The sequence below is a fragment of the Triticum urartu genome, chromosome 6A (assembly GCF_056163025.1).
Source record: "Triticum urartu cultivar PI428250 chromosome 6A, HENAU_Tu73, whole genome shotgun sequence".
Classification (NCBI taxonomy): Eukaryota; Viridiplantae; Streptophyta; class Magnoliopsida; order Poales; family Poaceae; genus Triticum; species Triticum urartu.
The window spans coordinates 444,450,120-444,467,473 of NC_141878.1; the positions used below are offsets into that span (position 1 = coordinate 444,450,120).

Consider the following 17,354-nt stretch of genomic DNA (forward strand, 5'->3'; position numbering starts at 1 on the left):
ACAAAAGAAGCAGAGGAACTGCCTCAGCTTGTCAACTATCAAGGTTAAAAACAGGGTTAAAATCTCGGGCCTCTACATCGACTGATGCACACAATACCCAATTACTTACTGCAGTGTTTACAAGTTATTTATAGTCTAAAAAGCAAAACAAAAGGTAAAGCCTAAGTGGATTACAAACGACCGACAACAAGATAAAATGACGCCTCATGCATCATTGTCTCAGTTGGTAGGTCGCGTTCCGGATTTTATTTTCGTCCCACCTCACCCGGCCTTTTTTGGTACTTCTATGGTACTTCTTCCCACCTCTCTCTCAACCGCGATAAACCGAATAAAACCCCGCGATGGAGTCCCACACACGCACAAACTCCCGTCCTTATTATCCGAAACAAAAGAAAAAAAACCAGTGACCACAGACCGGCGAAAATTAACCAGCGAAAAATAAACGGCACACTGTGCGGGCTCGATCGAGGTCTCGTGCCCTCGAGCGAGGTCTCGTGATCTTCTTGCGAGGAACAGACGCCGACAGTGCCCTCCTTCGCCAGCCGCCGCCCAACGGTACTTCCCTGCCGTCCCGGCGCGCCGGACTCCATTGCTCCCGCGCTGGTCCTGTGCAGGACCCTCCGCTAAGCGCTTCGAGGATCCGGCGCGGATCAAAACCGCCGGTCTCCATTGCTCCGGCGCGGATCCCCTTCAGGACCTGTCGCCGGACAGGTCCAGGACGTGGCGCCGGCTATCCCCTTCAAGATCCGCCGCCAGATAGACGCCCTCCAGGTATCACAGATCCACCAGCGTATTTCATACACAAAGACCATGATATGTACATACAGAACAGATCTGAAATTTACATCCATCGCATACAGAACAGATATTTCTACATGGTTTCATACACACACCCATCACATACAGGCAGCCACAAATCGTTTTACTTTGACAAGACTGCAGGTCACGAATCTGCAATGATCAAATAGTACAGCAATGATCACCTTGTTCGGTTGCGTAATTATAAATTGTACTATCACCTTGTTGGTGCATTTACATCTAAGGATCATCAATTAAAGCAGATTACATCTATAGCCTGAATTTTAGCTTTTCATTTTTATGATAGATGTTGCTCTTGGGGACGCAATGTAAGTACATACCTCAGTTTGTAAGTGGATACTTTGCCGTAGCCAGAATCGATATCGTGGCCTGGCCACAAACTATCCCCACCATGATCCTTACAAGAAAGGTGGAGATCTGGCCTGACCAGGATGCATTAGTACGAAAAATAAGAAATGACCAATAATAAATAAAACCAGCACCAATTCGCTGAGAGTTATCGTTTCTATAGCAACGACCCTAATAACATTTCTTAAAACAACAACCTGGAAATATGTTGGCTCAACAATGACCTAGGCGACAATAGACTGCGCTGGCCATCGGTTCATGTACATGTGCCTTTTGTTGAATGTTTGTCTTACCATAATTAATTGTTTTAAATGAAAAGCTATGAGGAACTCAATGGTAAGCTGTGAATTAAAGTACCTTCTTATTCATGCATTCAAGTTCGCCATCTCTCTTGCTTTCATCTTGCACCTGTTATATCCATCCTATCATTGTAGCTTTTATGTTTCTCCTAGGCCTCGAAAACACCACAGCCACAGAAACATCGGAGGTAGCGGTCATTTCATTTGTGAATGGGTAATGCAAAAAGCAAAGACGGTGAACATCAGCAAGAAGTCGACGTAGCTACAGGTATTGTTCACTGTACTAGGAATACTTGCATTCCTGCTCAAGTTAAGCTTTTTGCACAATGTGTTGCAGATCAGACGAGCGTAAAAAATGCTGAAGAATACAATGCAACCTTGATACACGTTGATGAAAAATTAGAAGATATTTGCGCTACTGAACCCGGTATATAAAGTGTGAAAAATACTGTGATGTGATGCCTGACGTGCAAGTCTGACAATGAGTTGTACCATGCTTAATGTCTTGCAGCACCTACGAGCGAGACAAAACTGAAAGATGGTAATCCAAGCACCGTAACCATAGCTGCAAATGTTGACCCTTTTTACACGACGGAGACAGGTACATGATTGATTGAGTGCATACCAGTCAAATATTGAATTTGTAATCATGCTTACTAAACTCTACAGTTGGATCGGAATGGGTAGGACCTGGGTACCATGATGATGGTCAAACATTTGCAGCTACGGCTAACCTAACACTCGATCATGCTATTCATAAGATGCAGCTACGAGATAATACTCATGGTATCCATAGGCATGATCTCCACCTTCCCTACCGTCGTTTTATTTGCTTTTTACTTGTTTTTATAAATGCAGATGACGCAGCTTCCGAACAACATGAAACTGTATCATTAAATGCTGAATGCAAAAAATACGCGGAAAATGCAAGGGAGCAGTACAATGCAAGGAAACGTGCAGCTTATCGGATTAAACGAAATGAGGATAATATGAGCTTTCAAAATGAGAATCAGCCGGTAGTTGCAAAATCTGGTAAGGTTGATGGATACTCTTAGTTTGATGTCCATACGTATGTTGCTTAGTAGATAATATTGTGGTCATATCCCTGGTAAGTGATTATATGATGCTCATTCTGTGTTGCTTATTAGATCATAGGGATCTTATCAACGCTCGTAGGCGGGCTACTTATCGCAATAAGATGTCAGATGGTTTGGGTAATAAACAAGTCAATGGGAAGTCTGCCCGTCGTCAGTCTCTATGTGATATCACAAATGTTCTCGAAGATAGGGAGAGAACTAAACCCACACGAGATTATCATGGTTGGTAAATTGATCCACGTCCCGTATGTGTTGTGTTCGCAGGAAGTTAGTCACCTGTTACGTAATTTAAATAAGTACTGACCAAGCTTGTTGAATCATGTAATTCAGGTAGCTCGGACTATACATCAGTCTCTCCTAACGATAAATCATACCCGGATAATGCGATGGTCACATCGTATGTCCTTTGTGTTGGAGATAAAGAAGGTAATATGATCTCACCATCTCCATGGTTTTGTTTTATCCTTTGGATATTTTCTGTAGCACTTGCCCTTCATTCATCAGGTAAGCTTAAAGAGTAGTAACCATGATATTCGGTATGTCAAAACCATTTAGCTGACATGTGTTTAGACAACTTTTCTTCACCAGACAACCCAGCTAGCTCTAACTATACCGCATTCTCGCATGATGCGTCAACATTTTCTATTACAACTACGACCACATCTGGTCTCATTAATGAAAATGAAATTCAAGGTAATCATATTTTGCCTACTCATTCAACAGATTGCGGACATGTTTCTGTTATATTCTCTAATTATTGTGTTTGCACTTAATGACATCAGATGCAAATGGAATCCATAATTACACCCAAGAAACAGAGCATAGAACGGAAGAAGAACGCAAGAGAGACCATAGAAACGCACTGAGAAGGGCATCATATCGGCGGAAAAAACAACCTAATGTCCGAGATGAAATGGCACAGACCCTTGTTTTAACAGGTATGGTTTAAAATGTTTTGAACATTATAGTCGGTATCGTCTTAACCAATTAGCATAAATATGTTTGGTCAAATCTGGTTCACCAGACAACCCAACCAGCTTGGAGACATTTCCGTGTTCAAATACGGTCTCATCTGGATTCATCTATGACAACGAGCATCAAGGTAATCATATTGTGCCTACTCATACACCAATTTGGTGGGCGTATCTGTTTTATTCTGTAATATTCGGGAATGTAATATTGAAATACACCCCAGAAACAGAGCTTAAAACGGAAGAAGAACGCAAGAGATACCATAGAAACGCCCTGAGGAGGGCTTCCTATCAGCGGAAGAAACAATGTAATGTACAAGTTGAACATGCACAGACCCTTCATTTATCAGGTAAGCTTTTAATGATTTAACCATCATGGTAAGGACCGTTTAAATAAATAAGCATGTAAAATGTCTCGACAACTTTTGTATGGAAGGCAACCCCACTAGCTCTAACTATACATCATTCTCGGATGATGCATCGGCATTTGCTGATACAACGGAGGTCTGGACTGGGATCGTTAATGACATAGAGCTACAAGGTATTCTAATTTTGTTCTACTATAACAGAAATTGCTTGCATCTTAGTTCCATGATTTTTTATTTTCGGGAATGTTTGTAATGGCTCCAGATGGGATCTTGAATGACATACAAGAAACAGAGGAAAAACAGAAGAAGAACGCAAGAGAGACCATAAAAACGCCCTGCGGCGAGCTGCTTATTGGAGGAACAAGGATAAGCGTATCCAAGATCATTACAAACATGCATCTGGTACTTCAGGTATGCGCTTACGATCAATATCCGTTTCTATTGCATGCCCTGTTATTCTAGATGTGACTCCTCCAAAGCCGAGAAATCAAAATGTTCTAAATATGATTTGAACTTATTTTTGATCCAGACGACCGAAATAGCCCTAGCATTACAGAAACATTGCAAGAGGGAGCAACATGTCCCCCTTCAACTTTACACGCGTCTGTCATTCAGGACACTGTTCTAGCTAGGAGGCAAACTGACAATGAGCGGAAACGTAATTTAACAAACGATCAAAGGGAGGCGAAAAACGCAAGGAGCAGAGCATGCCATCAGAAGAGAAGTGACGAATTAACGGTGGAGGTCAGAGAAACAATGAACGAAAAAAGACGCGAGAGGAGCGTGCAACGCCGCAATAGCATGTCGGTGAATGAGAAGGGGGAGTCAAGTGCACAGAGGAAGGCCAATTATGACCGAAGGAAAAAAAAACACCGTGCAAAGAATGCATCGCAATCCTCCTTACAGATCTAGCAAACTCAGACTCCGAATGTCCCACATGCCCAAGCCGCGCATCACCCGTCTCCAATGCCGCGAAAGATGATTCATCTGATGGCGATCCGGGGACGAGCATTCCGAGATACTCTGCCGATGCCAATGGTATGAATTTGCGATTGTCAGTTTCTTATGCTCATTCTTAGCATGTCGTTCTAACATGATTGTGTCTATTGTCGCATTTTCTACGACGACAATGCAAAAGACATCGATGTTTTCCAAAGCGGCACCATGCGCCATGAGCAGGAAGCACATGAATTGATTGATGAGGAGTACTACATGTTTTGCAACGAAGGTATTGCAAACCCTACACTATGACACTTTGGAGCTCCATTGTTTTCTATTTTTTTTTGTTAGTGAATTGTACGTGATTTTTCAACTAATCCTCGTAGGATCCGATAATGACATATTGGATGATGATGAGGAAGCGAGCAAGTCTATCGATAAACTTAGCGAGATTGATCCATTTGACACTGTCTACTCAAACATTCCAGACAGCACTCACGTCCTGAAACTCGACGAAAATTGCAAACACTGTAAGGCCAGGAAGTTTGAGTCTGAGACTGACGGCTTCTGCTGTCGCAATGGCCAGATCCAGCTTAAGCAACCAGAACCAATCCCAGAGCTTATGAGGCTATGGTCCAGCATGGATGCAGATTCTAGACATTTTCGGGAGAACATACGGTTCTTCAACGGGCATTTCGCCTTCACAACCCTTGGTGTCAGCCTTGATGAAAACTACACAAACATGAGGTCTGGGGTGTACACATTCCGAGCTCATGGCACCATCTACCACAATGTCCATTCGTTCGGGCCTAGCTCACGTCCAGAACATTTGCAATTGTACTTCTGTAACGACGACCCTAACCTAGATCATCGTAAGGCGGCCACCAAGCAATTAGACCAGGATGTCGTGAAGAGGTTAGTAAACATACTCAAAGAAAACCCATACTCCCAGCAATTTAGGAGTTTGGGTGCACACAAGGACAACCTCGATGATTATAGGATAGACCTAAACACCGATAAGAGGCTTTGACCAAAGAAGATATAATAGACCGGTGTCCTCTGAGGTCGCTGCAATTTGGGTTGAGGGCACTGACCTAGCAAATAGGTTTGACCGCAGGATAACACTTTGTGATAACAACAACGAAAGGCATAGTATACGTGTGACCCCAGGGGCATACGACCCGTTGTCTTATCCATTATTCTATCCAATGGGGGAGCTAGGTTGGCATCCGAAGCTACCCAAACGTAATGTTGATTGGGAGGTTGTACAAAATCCTCGTTTGTGTCATGCTGATGAGGATGATTATAACACCCTCGATGCGACTATAGCTCCCACGTGTCGAGGCACGACTTAGAGATATAATCCCATTGAAGGCATATGTCGCAAGTTAGGCAATCTTCACAACATCCCATGTAATATGATAATAAAAGGGAGATAACATAGTTGGCTTACACTCGCCACGTCAATCAAGTACATAAATAACATTACATCATCCAAAACACTCATGGCCCGACTACGACGCCAAAATAAAATAGAACCCAACATGCGACAACGGTCCCAATCACCCCCAACTGGGCACCACTATTGATCATCGGGAAAAGAGACATAGTATCGTTGAGAGTCTTCGTCGAACTCCCACTTGAGCTCGTACGCGTCTCCTGGAGCAGAATCATCAGGCCCTGCATCTGGTGTAATAGTAATCTGTGAGCCACAGGGACTCAGCAATCTCGCACCCTCGCGATCAAGACTATTTAAGCTTATTGGAATGGCAAGGTAAAATATGAGTGGAGCTGCAGCAAGCGACTAGCAAGTATGGTGGCTAACTTACTCGCAAAAGAGAGCGAGAAGAGGAGGCAAGCACGAGCGAGAAACTAGAGAACAACCTGCGCAAACATTACTCTAACACCGTGTCCACTTCCCGGACTCCGCCGAGAAGAGGCCATCACGGTAACACACTCGGTTGATTCATTTAATTAACTTAAGGTCCAGGTTATCTACAACCGAACATTAACAAAATCCCATCTGCCCATAACTGCGGGCACGGCTTTCGAAAGTTCAAATCCCTGCAGGGGAGTCCCAACTTAGCCCATGACAAGCTCTCATGGTCAACGAAGGAATAGACCTCCTCCCAAGACGTTCCGATCAGACTCGGTATCTCGGTAATTCAAGACACTTCGACAGGTTAAAACAAGATCAGCAACACCGCCCGAATGTGCCGACTAATCCCGATAGGAGCTGCACATATCTCTTTCTCAGGGCACACTCAGATGAGTGCTCCATACAACTAAAACCAAACCTCGAGTTTCCCCGAGGGGGCGCTGCACAGGACTCTAGTTTGGACCAACACTCAGAGGAGCACTGGCCCGGGGGGGGTTTAAAATAAGATGACCCACGGGCTCCGGAAACCCGAGGGAAAAAGAGGCTAGGTGGCAAATGGTAAGACCAAGGTTGGGCATTGCTGGAAAAGCTTTAATCAAGGCAAACTATCAAGGGGTTCCCATTATAACCCAACCGCGTAAGGAACACAAAATCCGGGAACATAACACCGATATGACGGAAACTAGGGCGGCAAGAGTAGAACAAAACACTAGGCGAGAGGCCGAGCCTTCCACCCTTTACCAAGTATATAGATGCATTAAGATAACATGGCATTATAATGATATCCCAACCAGTAAATAAAAGATGTTCCAACAAGGAACGGCCTCCAATCTTCACCTGCAACTAGCAACGCTATAAGAGGGGCTGAGCAAAGCGGTAACATAGCCAATCAATGGTTTGCTAGGACAATGGTGGGTTAGAGATTTGACATGGAAATTTGGGAGGCTTGCAAGCAAGTGGTAGGCATCGTAGCATTGGCATAGCAAAAGAGCGAGCAAACTAGCATAGCAAAGATAGTAGTGATTTCGAGGGTATGATCATCTTGCCTGCACAGTTGTCAGAGTTGACTGGATCCTCAAAAGCAAACTCAACGGGCTCCTCGTTAGCGAACTCGTCTCCCGGCTCTACCCAAACAAGACAAACAAGCAACAAGGATACAATCAACCACGTGCAAACTCAAACAACACGATGCAAATATGATATGCTATGCGGGATGCGATGCGGGATGCAAAATGCAAGATATGACAGGAAATGCATGAACCTGGCCTCAACTTGGAAAACCAAGTGTGCCACTGGAAAGATGAGATGAAATCGCTTGAAAACGATATAAAGAACGCCGGAATCGGAGTTACGGTTTGGAAATGGCAAGCGATTCAAATATGACACCGGTCTGCGATTTACAGCAAGTAGGCATCTAAATGCAATGAAATGAACCTGCTACAGCACCCAAACATGGCAACAAAATACATGGCAGGGAAGCATTCAAGATGCTTAAGAAAAGTCTAGCACTGAGCTATGGCCAAATCATCCATTAACAGGTTCAAACAAGCATGGCAAAAATGCAAATTATAAAACAGATCTCAGACTTAGTGAAATTAACACTTGTCTGGAATTTCAGATTATATAGCCCTCTTCGGAGCAATAAAACAACATGCTACAGGACCTGGACATGACAAAGAAAGACATGGCATGGAGCTACTCAACAAGCTTAACAAAAGTCCCTTATTGACCTTGAGCCAAAAGGGATCACAAAATATACTAACAAGCACACGAACATAGCAAAAACATAATCAGTTTTCAGACTTGGTGAAAACTGGGACATGCTGAAACATAACTCACGAAGGCATGTTTACGAGCTCGATGCACTCACCACGGTGCAAGTCATGGCAAGACAAGCATACATCCCTTAAGAAGGCACAAAATTCAAGCTAGACATGGCAAGAACAATGGCATAGCATGCACGTATCAACTACAATAACATCAGCAAAATCGCAAACAAGTTGACAATCTGCCCAGATTCGCAACGAAGCAAAAGTAGAGCTCGATTGACTCAAGTTAGGGTGCTCCATAATTGCAAACAAAGACATGGATGGATAGATCACTACAACATTAACAAAATTCTCTTACCGATCATCCTCAAAAGAGACACGGATCACTAGGAAACAACATGAACATATGGCATCATGAACTAAACAATCCCAGGACTTAGTGAAATCACTAAGTCCCTGAAAACAGAATTAGCAAGTGCACCACTTTGCAAGCTTGCACAAGTCACTACACACATCCTAAAAATACATGGGTTGCACCTCTGGAAAGATGACAAAACCCTTAACAAAACATATGAAGAACTCACGGCATAGCATGCACACATTAATCATGGCAAAAATGACAGAAGTGCTAAACGGAGTAACAGATCTGACAATTAACTCAAGTAGCCCTCTTCTAACAGCATTTCGGGCATCATGATGAGCTCAAATGAAAATGATGCAATGGAATGAAATGATGTACTCTCTGAGATGAACATTTTGATATGCTATATGCATGAATCGAAGCTACGGATGCAAAGTTACGGGGCCTCGAACAGAGCAACTTGGATCAAGAATTTCGGGACTTAGAGAAAAAAACAACCAGATCTAGGGTTTACTGTAGCCGCCTCGGATCTGGATCGGGGCGCGCCTCCCGAGGATCGCCGGACCCTCGCCGGAGCTTGCCGGCGGGCTGGTCGGCGACGACGGCGGCTGGGCGGCGCGGCAGGGCAGCGGGGCGGCGCGGCGGCGGAGGCGCGGGCGGCGAGGCGCGTCGGCAGCGGCGGCCTGCTCCGGTCGGCGGGGCGGCGGAGGACGCCGGCGGCTCGGGAGCTCCTCTCCCTGGAGCTTGGCGCGGAGGCGGCGGAGGGGACGGGCCCCGCGGGCCAGAAGCGGGCCCTGCGGGCCGGCAGCGCGGAGCGGCGATGTGGGGCGCAGGGCGCCACGTGGCCTTGCGGGATTGGCCCGGGTGGATCGGGCGGACACGTCCGGCCATCCGGATTTTGTCCGGCGGTCGGAGGAGGAGAGGGGCTAGGGTTTGATCCGGAATTTTTGGGGAGGACCTATATATAGGCATGGAGGGAGCTAGGAGAGTCCAAATGAGGTGCGGTTTTCGGCCACGCGATCGTGATCGAACGCTCTAGGACATGGAGCAGAGTTTGGTGGGTTTTGGGCCAAATTGGAGGGGTGTTGGGCTGCAACACACATGAGGCCTTTTCGGTCCCTCGGTTAACCGTTGGAGTACCAAACGAAGTCCAAATGGTACGAAACTTGACAGGCGGTCTACCGGTAGTAAACCAAGACCGCTTGGCAAGTCTCGGTCCAATCCGGAAATGTTTAATCCCCACACATGAAAGAAAGCTAGAAATGACCACCGGAGGAGAACGAAGCGCCGGAATGCAAAACGGACAACGGGGAAAATGCTCGAATGCATGAGACGAACACGCATGCAAATGCAATGCACATGATGACATGATATGAGATGCATGACAATGACAACAACACACAGAGGCAAAACCCGAACCCGAGGAAATAAATTAACTTAACGCCGGAAACGGCAAGAGTTGGGGTACAAATAGGGAAAGTTACATCCGGGGTGTTACAATGATGCAGGTATGTCATTTTGCGTCCCACTTTGTTACAAATAATTTCTTGTTTTTAAAAATAATGCTCACGTGATCTGAATCAATCGTGTGCAGAGGGGAATAGCAGGTTATGCGTCTCCGTTAGAGACTACTACTGTTACATGTTGCAAACAAGGCCTGCAATCTTCAATCCAGTACTATGTGGAGCACGCCTACTGCAGCAATGGGCAGTTGATATGTACATCAAGATTGAGAGCTGTCGGTTGAGGTGGTACAGGAAGAACCAGACGCAGATCCGTGCCGATTTGTATAAAGGAGTTGTTGATGCGATAACATCGGGGGAGACGCGAGCAAGCGCTGTTGGGGTGAGAATAGTTCTCCCTGGAACTTACCCTGGTGGCGACCGCGACATGAAGAAGAGACATATGGATGCCATGGCAATTGTCCATACATACGGGAAGCCTGACATATTCTTGACCATGACTTGCAACCCTAAATGGGAAGAGATCACAAATGAGTTGCTTCCCGGACAGACGGCGCAAGACCGACCTGATATTGTGGCTCGTGTGTTCTATGGCAAACTAGAGGCTATGAAAGATATGTTGCTCAAGAAGATGGTCCTGGGTGTTGTTGTTGCTTATTTTTACGTAGTCGAGTTCCAGAAGAGAGGCCTCCCCCACGCACATTTTTTGTTGATCATGGATTCAAATTATAAGCTTCTTGTCCCAGAGCAATATGACCGACTCATTTCTGCAGAGCTCCTAGACAAGCAGAAGTATCCGGAATTGTATGCAATGGTGGTAAAACATATGATGCATGGACCATGCGGTGCTCTCAACCCGAAGAATGTTTGCATGCAAGATAATGAATGCAAGTGCAGATACCCGCGGCCCTTCAATGAGAACACGATACAAGGCAAGGACTCATACCCAGTTTATCGTCGTAGAGACAATGGTAGACGCGCTAGGGTTCGAGGGAAAATGTTGGACAACCGATGGGTTGTGCCATATAACCCTTACCTTCTGCGGATGTTTAATTGCCACATCAACATCGAGGTTTGCTCTAGCATAAAGGCTGTAAAATACATTTATAAGTACATTTATAAGGGGCATGATAAGGCTTCTTTCAGCATTGACTAGCCAGACGCTGATGGTAACATTGATGAGATCAAGAGATACGTTGACGCAAGATGGGTCACCCCTCCGGAGGCTATGTGGAGGATATTTGGTTTCCCACTATGTGCCAATTACCTGCCTGTCTTGCAGTTGCCTCTTCATCTCCCGAATATGCACAGGGTTGCATTCAATGCACAGGCTGACTTGAAGAATGTTGTATCCTCCGAGAATGCTTCAAAATCCATGTTAATGGAGTATTTCAAGGCAAACGAAAAACACCCTTGGGCAAGGCATATATTGTACAAGGATTTCCCCGGAAGCTTCACGTGGGAGAAGAAAAAGAAGTTCTGGAAGAGGCGGGTGGAGCGTTTTCAAATAGGTCGTATCGTGTCTGCCAATCCTGTCGAGGGGGAGCGATACTACCTTCGTGTGTTGTTGAACCATGTTTCGGGGAAAACATCATTTGAGGACTTGCTCACCGTCGACGGTGTGGTATGTGGGAGCTTTAGAGAGGCCGGTGAAAGGTTGGGACTCATCGAGGCAGACAACACACTCGACGACTGTCTTACTGAGGCGGAGGAGTGGGCTATGCCATGTTCTCTTAGGAGGCTCTTTGCAACAATATTGGTGCACTGCGAGCCAGGCAACGTGCGCGGTTTATGGGATAGACACCTCGAGCCTATGTCCGATGACTACCGTCGGACACGGACGTCCCCGAACGAGGTGGAGCAGATGGTGTTGCTTGACATTAGGGGTATGTTGCAGTCTATGGGTAAAGACATTATTGATTTCGCTCTTCCAACGATCGATGATGCATTTGACCCAACCGAGGGCGAGGCCAGAGAGATCATCGAGGAATCAACTGTTGAGTTTGACGAAAGTGACACTAAATTGTCATCTTCCCTGAATTTTGAGCAAAGGGCTGCATACGACGAAATACTAGCGGCTGTTGGACGCGGTGATGGGGGTATATTCTTTGTTGATGGCCCTGGAGGTACGGGGAAGACCTTCCTCTACAGGGCGATGCTCGCCAAGGTGAGGCGCGAGGGCAAGATTGCTATCGCTACCGCGATGTCGGGTGTCGCTGCTTCTATCATGCCTGGCGGCAGGACTGCCCACTCAAGGTTCAAAATCCCACTGAGTTGCGATGATGGAGCATCATGCAGCTTCACCAAGCAGAGTGGGACCGCCAAGCTGCTGAGGATGGCCTCATTGATACTATGGGACGAGGCCAGCATGACTAAGCGACAAGCGGTTGAGGCATTAGACAATAGCATGCGCGACATCATGGGAATACGCGATCGACCCTATGGAGGAAAGACTGTTGTTTTTGGCGGGGACTTTAGGCAGGTGCTTCCGGTCGTCAGAAGGGGTTCACGGGGCCAGATAATTGATGCAAGCCTCCGAAGTTCTCATCTATGGAAGAGTATGCGGCAGCTTCGGCTCATCACCAACATGAGGGCTGGTAATGACACGTGGTTTGCAGATTACTTGCTCAGGGTCTGTAATGGCACTGAGGAAGCCGACGACCAAGGCAACATACTACTCCCTGATGATATTTGTCTTCCATCTATAGGCGAGGTTGACGACCTGGAGAAGCTGATTGACCACGTGTTTCCAAGTCTAGATGACAACATGGCAGATTCGAGTTACATGACATCTCGCGCAATCCTTTCCACGACAAATGACAACGTCGACAAGATAAACATCCGCGTGATAGAGCATTTCCAAGGAGATGAAGTAGTCTACCATAGCTTTGACAGTGCGGAGGACGACCCATATGGCTACTACGCTCCTGAGTTTCTAAACGAATTGACTCCCAATGGTCTTCCTCCGCATGCACTCAAACTAAAGCTGAACTGCCCTGTGATACTTCTAAGGAACATTGATCCAGCTAATGGTCTGTGTAACGGGACTAGGCTTGTTGTTAGAAGTTTTGATAGGAACACCATTGATGCAGAAATCGTTATTGGACAACACGCTGGTAGGAGGGTCTTCCTTCCTCGAATACCTCTGTGCCCATCTGACAACGACATGTTTCCTTTCAAGTTTAAGAGGAAGCAATTTCCTATAAGGCTTAGCTTTGCTATGACGATTAACAAGGCTCAAGGGCAGACCATCCCCATTGTTGGTGTGTATCTACCTAATCCAGTGTTCTCTCATGGTCTCTATGTTGCTTTGTCTCGAGCCACCGCAAAGAGAAACATTAAAATACTTATTCAGAAGGAGAAGCCAAAGGATAAGGCCAACAAGCAACATAACAACCCGAAAAAGCGTAAAAGACCGACCGTGTCCTTGCTGACCTCAATGAAGAACATTGTCTACAAGGAAATACTTAGAGGCTGAATTCTGGTCTTATAAGACCCGCTAGATTTATATATGCAATTTACTTTTTCGATGTCCAAGAATTGCTGAAATTCGGTTCTATGACATATTTTTTCATTGGGTATCTTCGTTGTTAGAGGTATACACCAATCAGTTCAAGTAATAACTGCATTTCAATAAATTTATACCGTGTTATGTGTAATCTGACATTGTACATGTCACACAACGTACTGTGTTATGTGTAATACTAGGATCAGAAATAATGATTGGCTTCATGAAGATCTGCATCATGTTTAATTAATTTTTTACCTTTATCACTGTTATTTGCTTTCCACTATCGCAATGTTTCTGGCAATGTACATGTCACACAGCGTACCGTGTTATTTGTAATATGAGATTCCAAAATAATGTTTGGCTTCATATAGAGCCACTACATGTTACATTTACTTTGTACAGTTTGATTAAAACATGTAGCATGCATGTCATGTCATCATTTAGCATGCAGGTTATATTTGGTACATTGATTTTCAGTGCGTGTGATACATTTATTTACATGCTCATTAAATGGCTAAAATCTTACATGTTGGCCTACTGCCTTGAGCTTTATGAGTGTGTATGAGTGTGTAATATTTCTTTTGTTCCACCCAGTTTTAAATGTTGTACATTTTTCATGTACAGCTGTAGTTATCAAGGTTTCTTTTTATTTATTTCCCTAATTCATGTTTATTTATTGATGTTCTCATTCCTCTTTGAACAAGGAAATGTAAGTAAATGTTATAGCTGGGACAAACTTGAATGAAGTGTTAATGCATTTGAACAAAACAGTATTCAACATAGTTCTAACAAAATCCCGTGTATAAGGAAATTTTATGTTTCAACGCTCCGTAAGAGCATTTTGCATTGTAATCGATTTGGAGTCAAACTATGAAAGTATGAATAAAGAACAGATATTGTCTAATGCTTGCTTTCTTACTCTCTGTTTTTGATCTTCCCTTTGAGCTTTGTCGCCTAACATGCTATATTTTTCTTTTTCTTATATGAATACGCGGTACAAATGCTGTAATCCGTACTTCCCTCGAAATTTTCTTTTTATTACAAATGGCATTGACTGTGTTTGTGATATATTAACTAACTTACGTCACAGAATGCACAGGCTTCTCAATTAAGCATGCTGGTTTTGAAAGTGCGGCTGTTACTACACTGTGCATACAGAATCAAATTAAAAAAGAGACGCTAATTAAAAAACAGATCGAAGTTAGCTTTTCACGCGCATACTCAATAATTAAAAACCGCGACCAACGAATCAAGCCATCAAAGACCCACTAAACAAATTATTACTATTGCTAATAACTTCGATTTAATTTTTTGTTACTATTTTAAAATGCCAGTAAAATAGTCGTTGCAAAGTAACACAACAACGAGTCATCACATGTAACAAAATCAAATATGTTGGGATTTTATAAAATAACATATAGTATAATAAAAGCTGCGTAAATAATCTATTTTTGAAATTGCAGCATGTTGGTAATTAATGGTAATATATTTAATCGACGAAATATTGGCGAATCCATGGTAATTTATTAATTGCGTGACTACACTTACCTTAACGCACTATCACATTAATTATTTTGATATATCCAATTATTGCGTTCCTAACTAAAAATCTGAAGTCATCATTATATTCCCGCAGTTTGTTATATTGAATATAGCGTATTCACAGGCGAAAAGGAAACAATGATACTGGTGAGATAATTGACATGATTTCGATCAGATTAAGAATCTCAAATATCTATAAATAATTAATTGATTCAAAAAGTTTTAGCAATAAATTTTTTGTTGCCAAAGAACTCTCATAACTTACTATTTATAATAGTTTCGATAGTAGAGGGTTTTTTCGCTAGACTTCCACATGCAAATATTGAAAGAATTGTGATTTTCCCGCCTGTGGGCCCCTTGGACTATGTATATAAATGCCACTACCCGTGCCCATGCGCCCCTCTATCTTTCTTTAACACTTCATCCATTAGCTCCCTGACCATGGTGATATCGTACAGCTCGACGCCCTCGAGGAGGGTGATGGCGAATCCACCGGATCCCATCATGCCTCTGCCTACCATCCCTCCGATGAACAGGCAAGTGTATAGATCTTCATGCACGCTTATCTGACATCACCGTTTGTTTATCCCATCATTTCGGGTTATTTTATGTAGGTACCTGAATTTTCAAAGTGTACAGATGGAACATATCTATCAAAGATGTTGGATCATTCGAGCTAAGGTGATGTGGATGTCCCATATCAGGGTGCATGCAATGGGAAACCCATACTTTCGTTGCATACTTCTGGACCAGGAAGTATGAGATTAGTGATCACTAAATATAGCAACCTTTTTTAATGTATATACACATGTGTTCTAAAGTCTTGTTATCTGAATTTGTAAAAATTTCTAGGGAACAAAGATGGAAGCAATTGCCTTCAGCAACCAAGCTTATCGATTCAACGCCATTCTGCAGACCGGGCTAACATATGACTTCAGTAGCATCGGGATAAACCCCACGGAAATGCTAGATGGTCACTTTGTTGGGGAACGTTGCAGAAAACAAAAAAAAATTCCTACGTTTCACCAAGATCAATCTATGGAGTCAACTAGCAACGAGAGGAAAGTGCATCTACATACCCTTGTAGATCGCGAGTGGAAGCGTTCAAGAGAACGGGGATGATGGAGTCGTACTCGCCGTGATCCAAATCACCGATGACCAAGTGCCGAACGGACGGCACCTCCGCATTCAACACACGTACGGAGCGGATGACGTCTCCTCCTACTTGATCCAGCAAGGGGGAAGGAGAGGTTGATGAAGATCCAGCAGCACGACGGCGTGGTGGTGGATGCAGCAGTGATCGCAGCAGGGCTTCGCCGAGCTTCCGCGAGAGGGAGAGGTGTAGCAGGGGAGAGGGAGGCGCCAAGACTTTAGGTGCGGCTGCCCTCCCTCCCCCCTCCTTTATATAGGCCCCCTAGGGGGGTGCGCCGGCCCTATGAGATGGGATCTCCTAGGGGGGGCGGCGGCCAAGGGGGTGGAGTGCCCCCCAAGGCAAGTGGAGGCGCCCCCTCCCCTAGGGTTCCCAACCCTAGGCGCATGGGGGCCCAAGGGGGGGCGCACCAGCCCACTATGGGCTGGTTCCCTCCCCACTTCAGCCCATGGGGCCCTCCAGGATGGGTGGCCCCACCTGGTGGACCCCCGGGACCCTTCCGGTGGTCCCGGTACAATACCGTTGACCCCCGAAACTCTCCCGATGGCCGAAACTGCACTTCCTATATATAATTCTTCACCTCCGGACCATTCCGGAACTCCTCGTGACGTCCGGGATCCCATCCGGGACTCCGAACAACTTTTGGGTTACGGCATACTCATATCTCTACAACCCTAGCATCACTGAACCTTAAGTGTGTAGACCCTATGGGTTCGGGAGACATGTAGACATGACCGAGACGACTCTCCGGTCAATAACCAACAGCAGGATCTGGATACCCATGTTGGCTCCCACATGCTCCTCGATGATCTCATCGGATGAACCACGATGTCGAGGA

The 17,354-nt window shown here is 45.0% G+C and overlaps 3 protein-coding genes across 3 annotated transcripts; all 3 read left to right on the top strand.

Annotated features, from left to right (window-relative positions):
• Positions 1–1,676: 1,676 nt before the first annotated feature.
• Positions 1,677–2,521, top strand: LOC147965616 (uncharacterized). Its single transcript, XM_087530530.1, has 5 exons — positions 1,677–1,734; positions 1,804–1,893; positions 1,978–2,067; positions 2,136–2,252; positions 2,325–2,521. Exons 1-5 carry the CDS (start codon positions 1,677–1,679, stop codon positions 2,519–2,521), a joined length of 552 nt encoding a protein of 183 aa, XP_087386656.1.
• Positions 2,522–3,963: 1,442 nt separating this feature from the next.
• Positions 3,964–5,871, top strand: LOC147965617 (uncharacterized). The gene is made up of 6 exons (XM_087530531.1): positions 3,964–4,075; positions 4,165–4,313; positions 4,518–4,560; positions 4,809–4,940; positions 5,041–5,130; positions 5,228–5,871. The coding sequence occupies exons 1-6, from the start codon at positions 3,964–3,966 to the stop codon at positions 5,869–5,871; spliced, it is 1,170 nt and encodes a 389-aa protein (XP_087386657.1).
• Positions 5,872–11,616: 5,745 nt separating this feature from the next.
• LOC147965618 (uncharacterized) lies at positions 11,617–13,791 on the top strand. The gene has a single exon (XM_087530532.1). The coding sequence runs from the start codon at positions 11,617–11,619 to the stop codon at positions 13,789–13,791; it is 2,175 nt and encodes a 724-aa protein (XP_087386658.1).
• Positions 13,792–17,354: the final 3,563 nt, after the last annotated feature.

Bases quoted from the DNA above. Each gene is read 5' to 3' on its own strand.
- LOC147965616 (XM_087530530.1), top strand. From the start codon at position 1,677: ATGGGTAATGCAAAAAGCAAAGACGGTGAACATCAGCAAGAAGTCGAC. The intron at 1,735-1,803 runs GTATTGTTCACT...AATGTGTTGCAG, and splicing joins AGAAGTCGACGTAGCTACAG to ATCAGACGAGCGTAAAAAAT. The intron at 2,068-2,135 runs GTACATGATTGA...TAAACTCTACAG, and splicing joins TTTTTACACGACGGAGACAG to TTGGATCGGAATGGGTAGGA.
- LOC147965617 (XM_087530531.1), top strand. From the start codon at position 3,964: ATGGAAGGCAACCCCACTAGCTCTAACTATACATCATTCTCGGATGAT. The intron at 4,561-4,808 runs GTAATTTAACAA...TCCTCCTTACAG, and splicing joins AACTGACAATGAGCGGAAAC to ATCTAGCAAACTCAGACTCC. The intron at 4,941-5,040 runs GTATGAATTTGC...ACAATGCAAAAG, and splicing joins ATACTCTGCCGATGCCAATG to ACATCGATGTTTTCCAAAGC.
- LOC147965618 (XM_087530532.1), top strand. From the start codon at position 11,617: ATGCACAGGGTTGCATTCAATGCACAGGCTGACTTGAAGAATGTTGTA.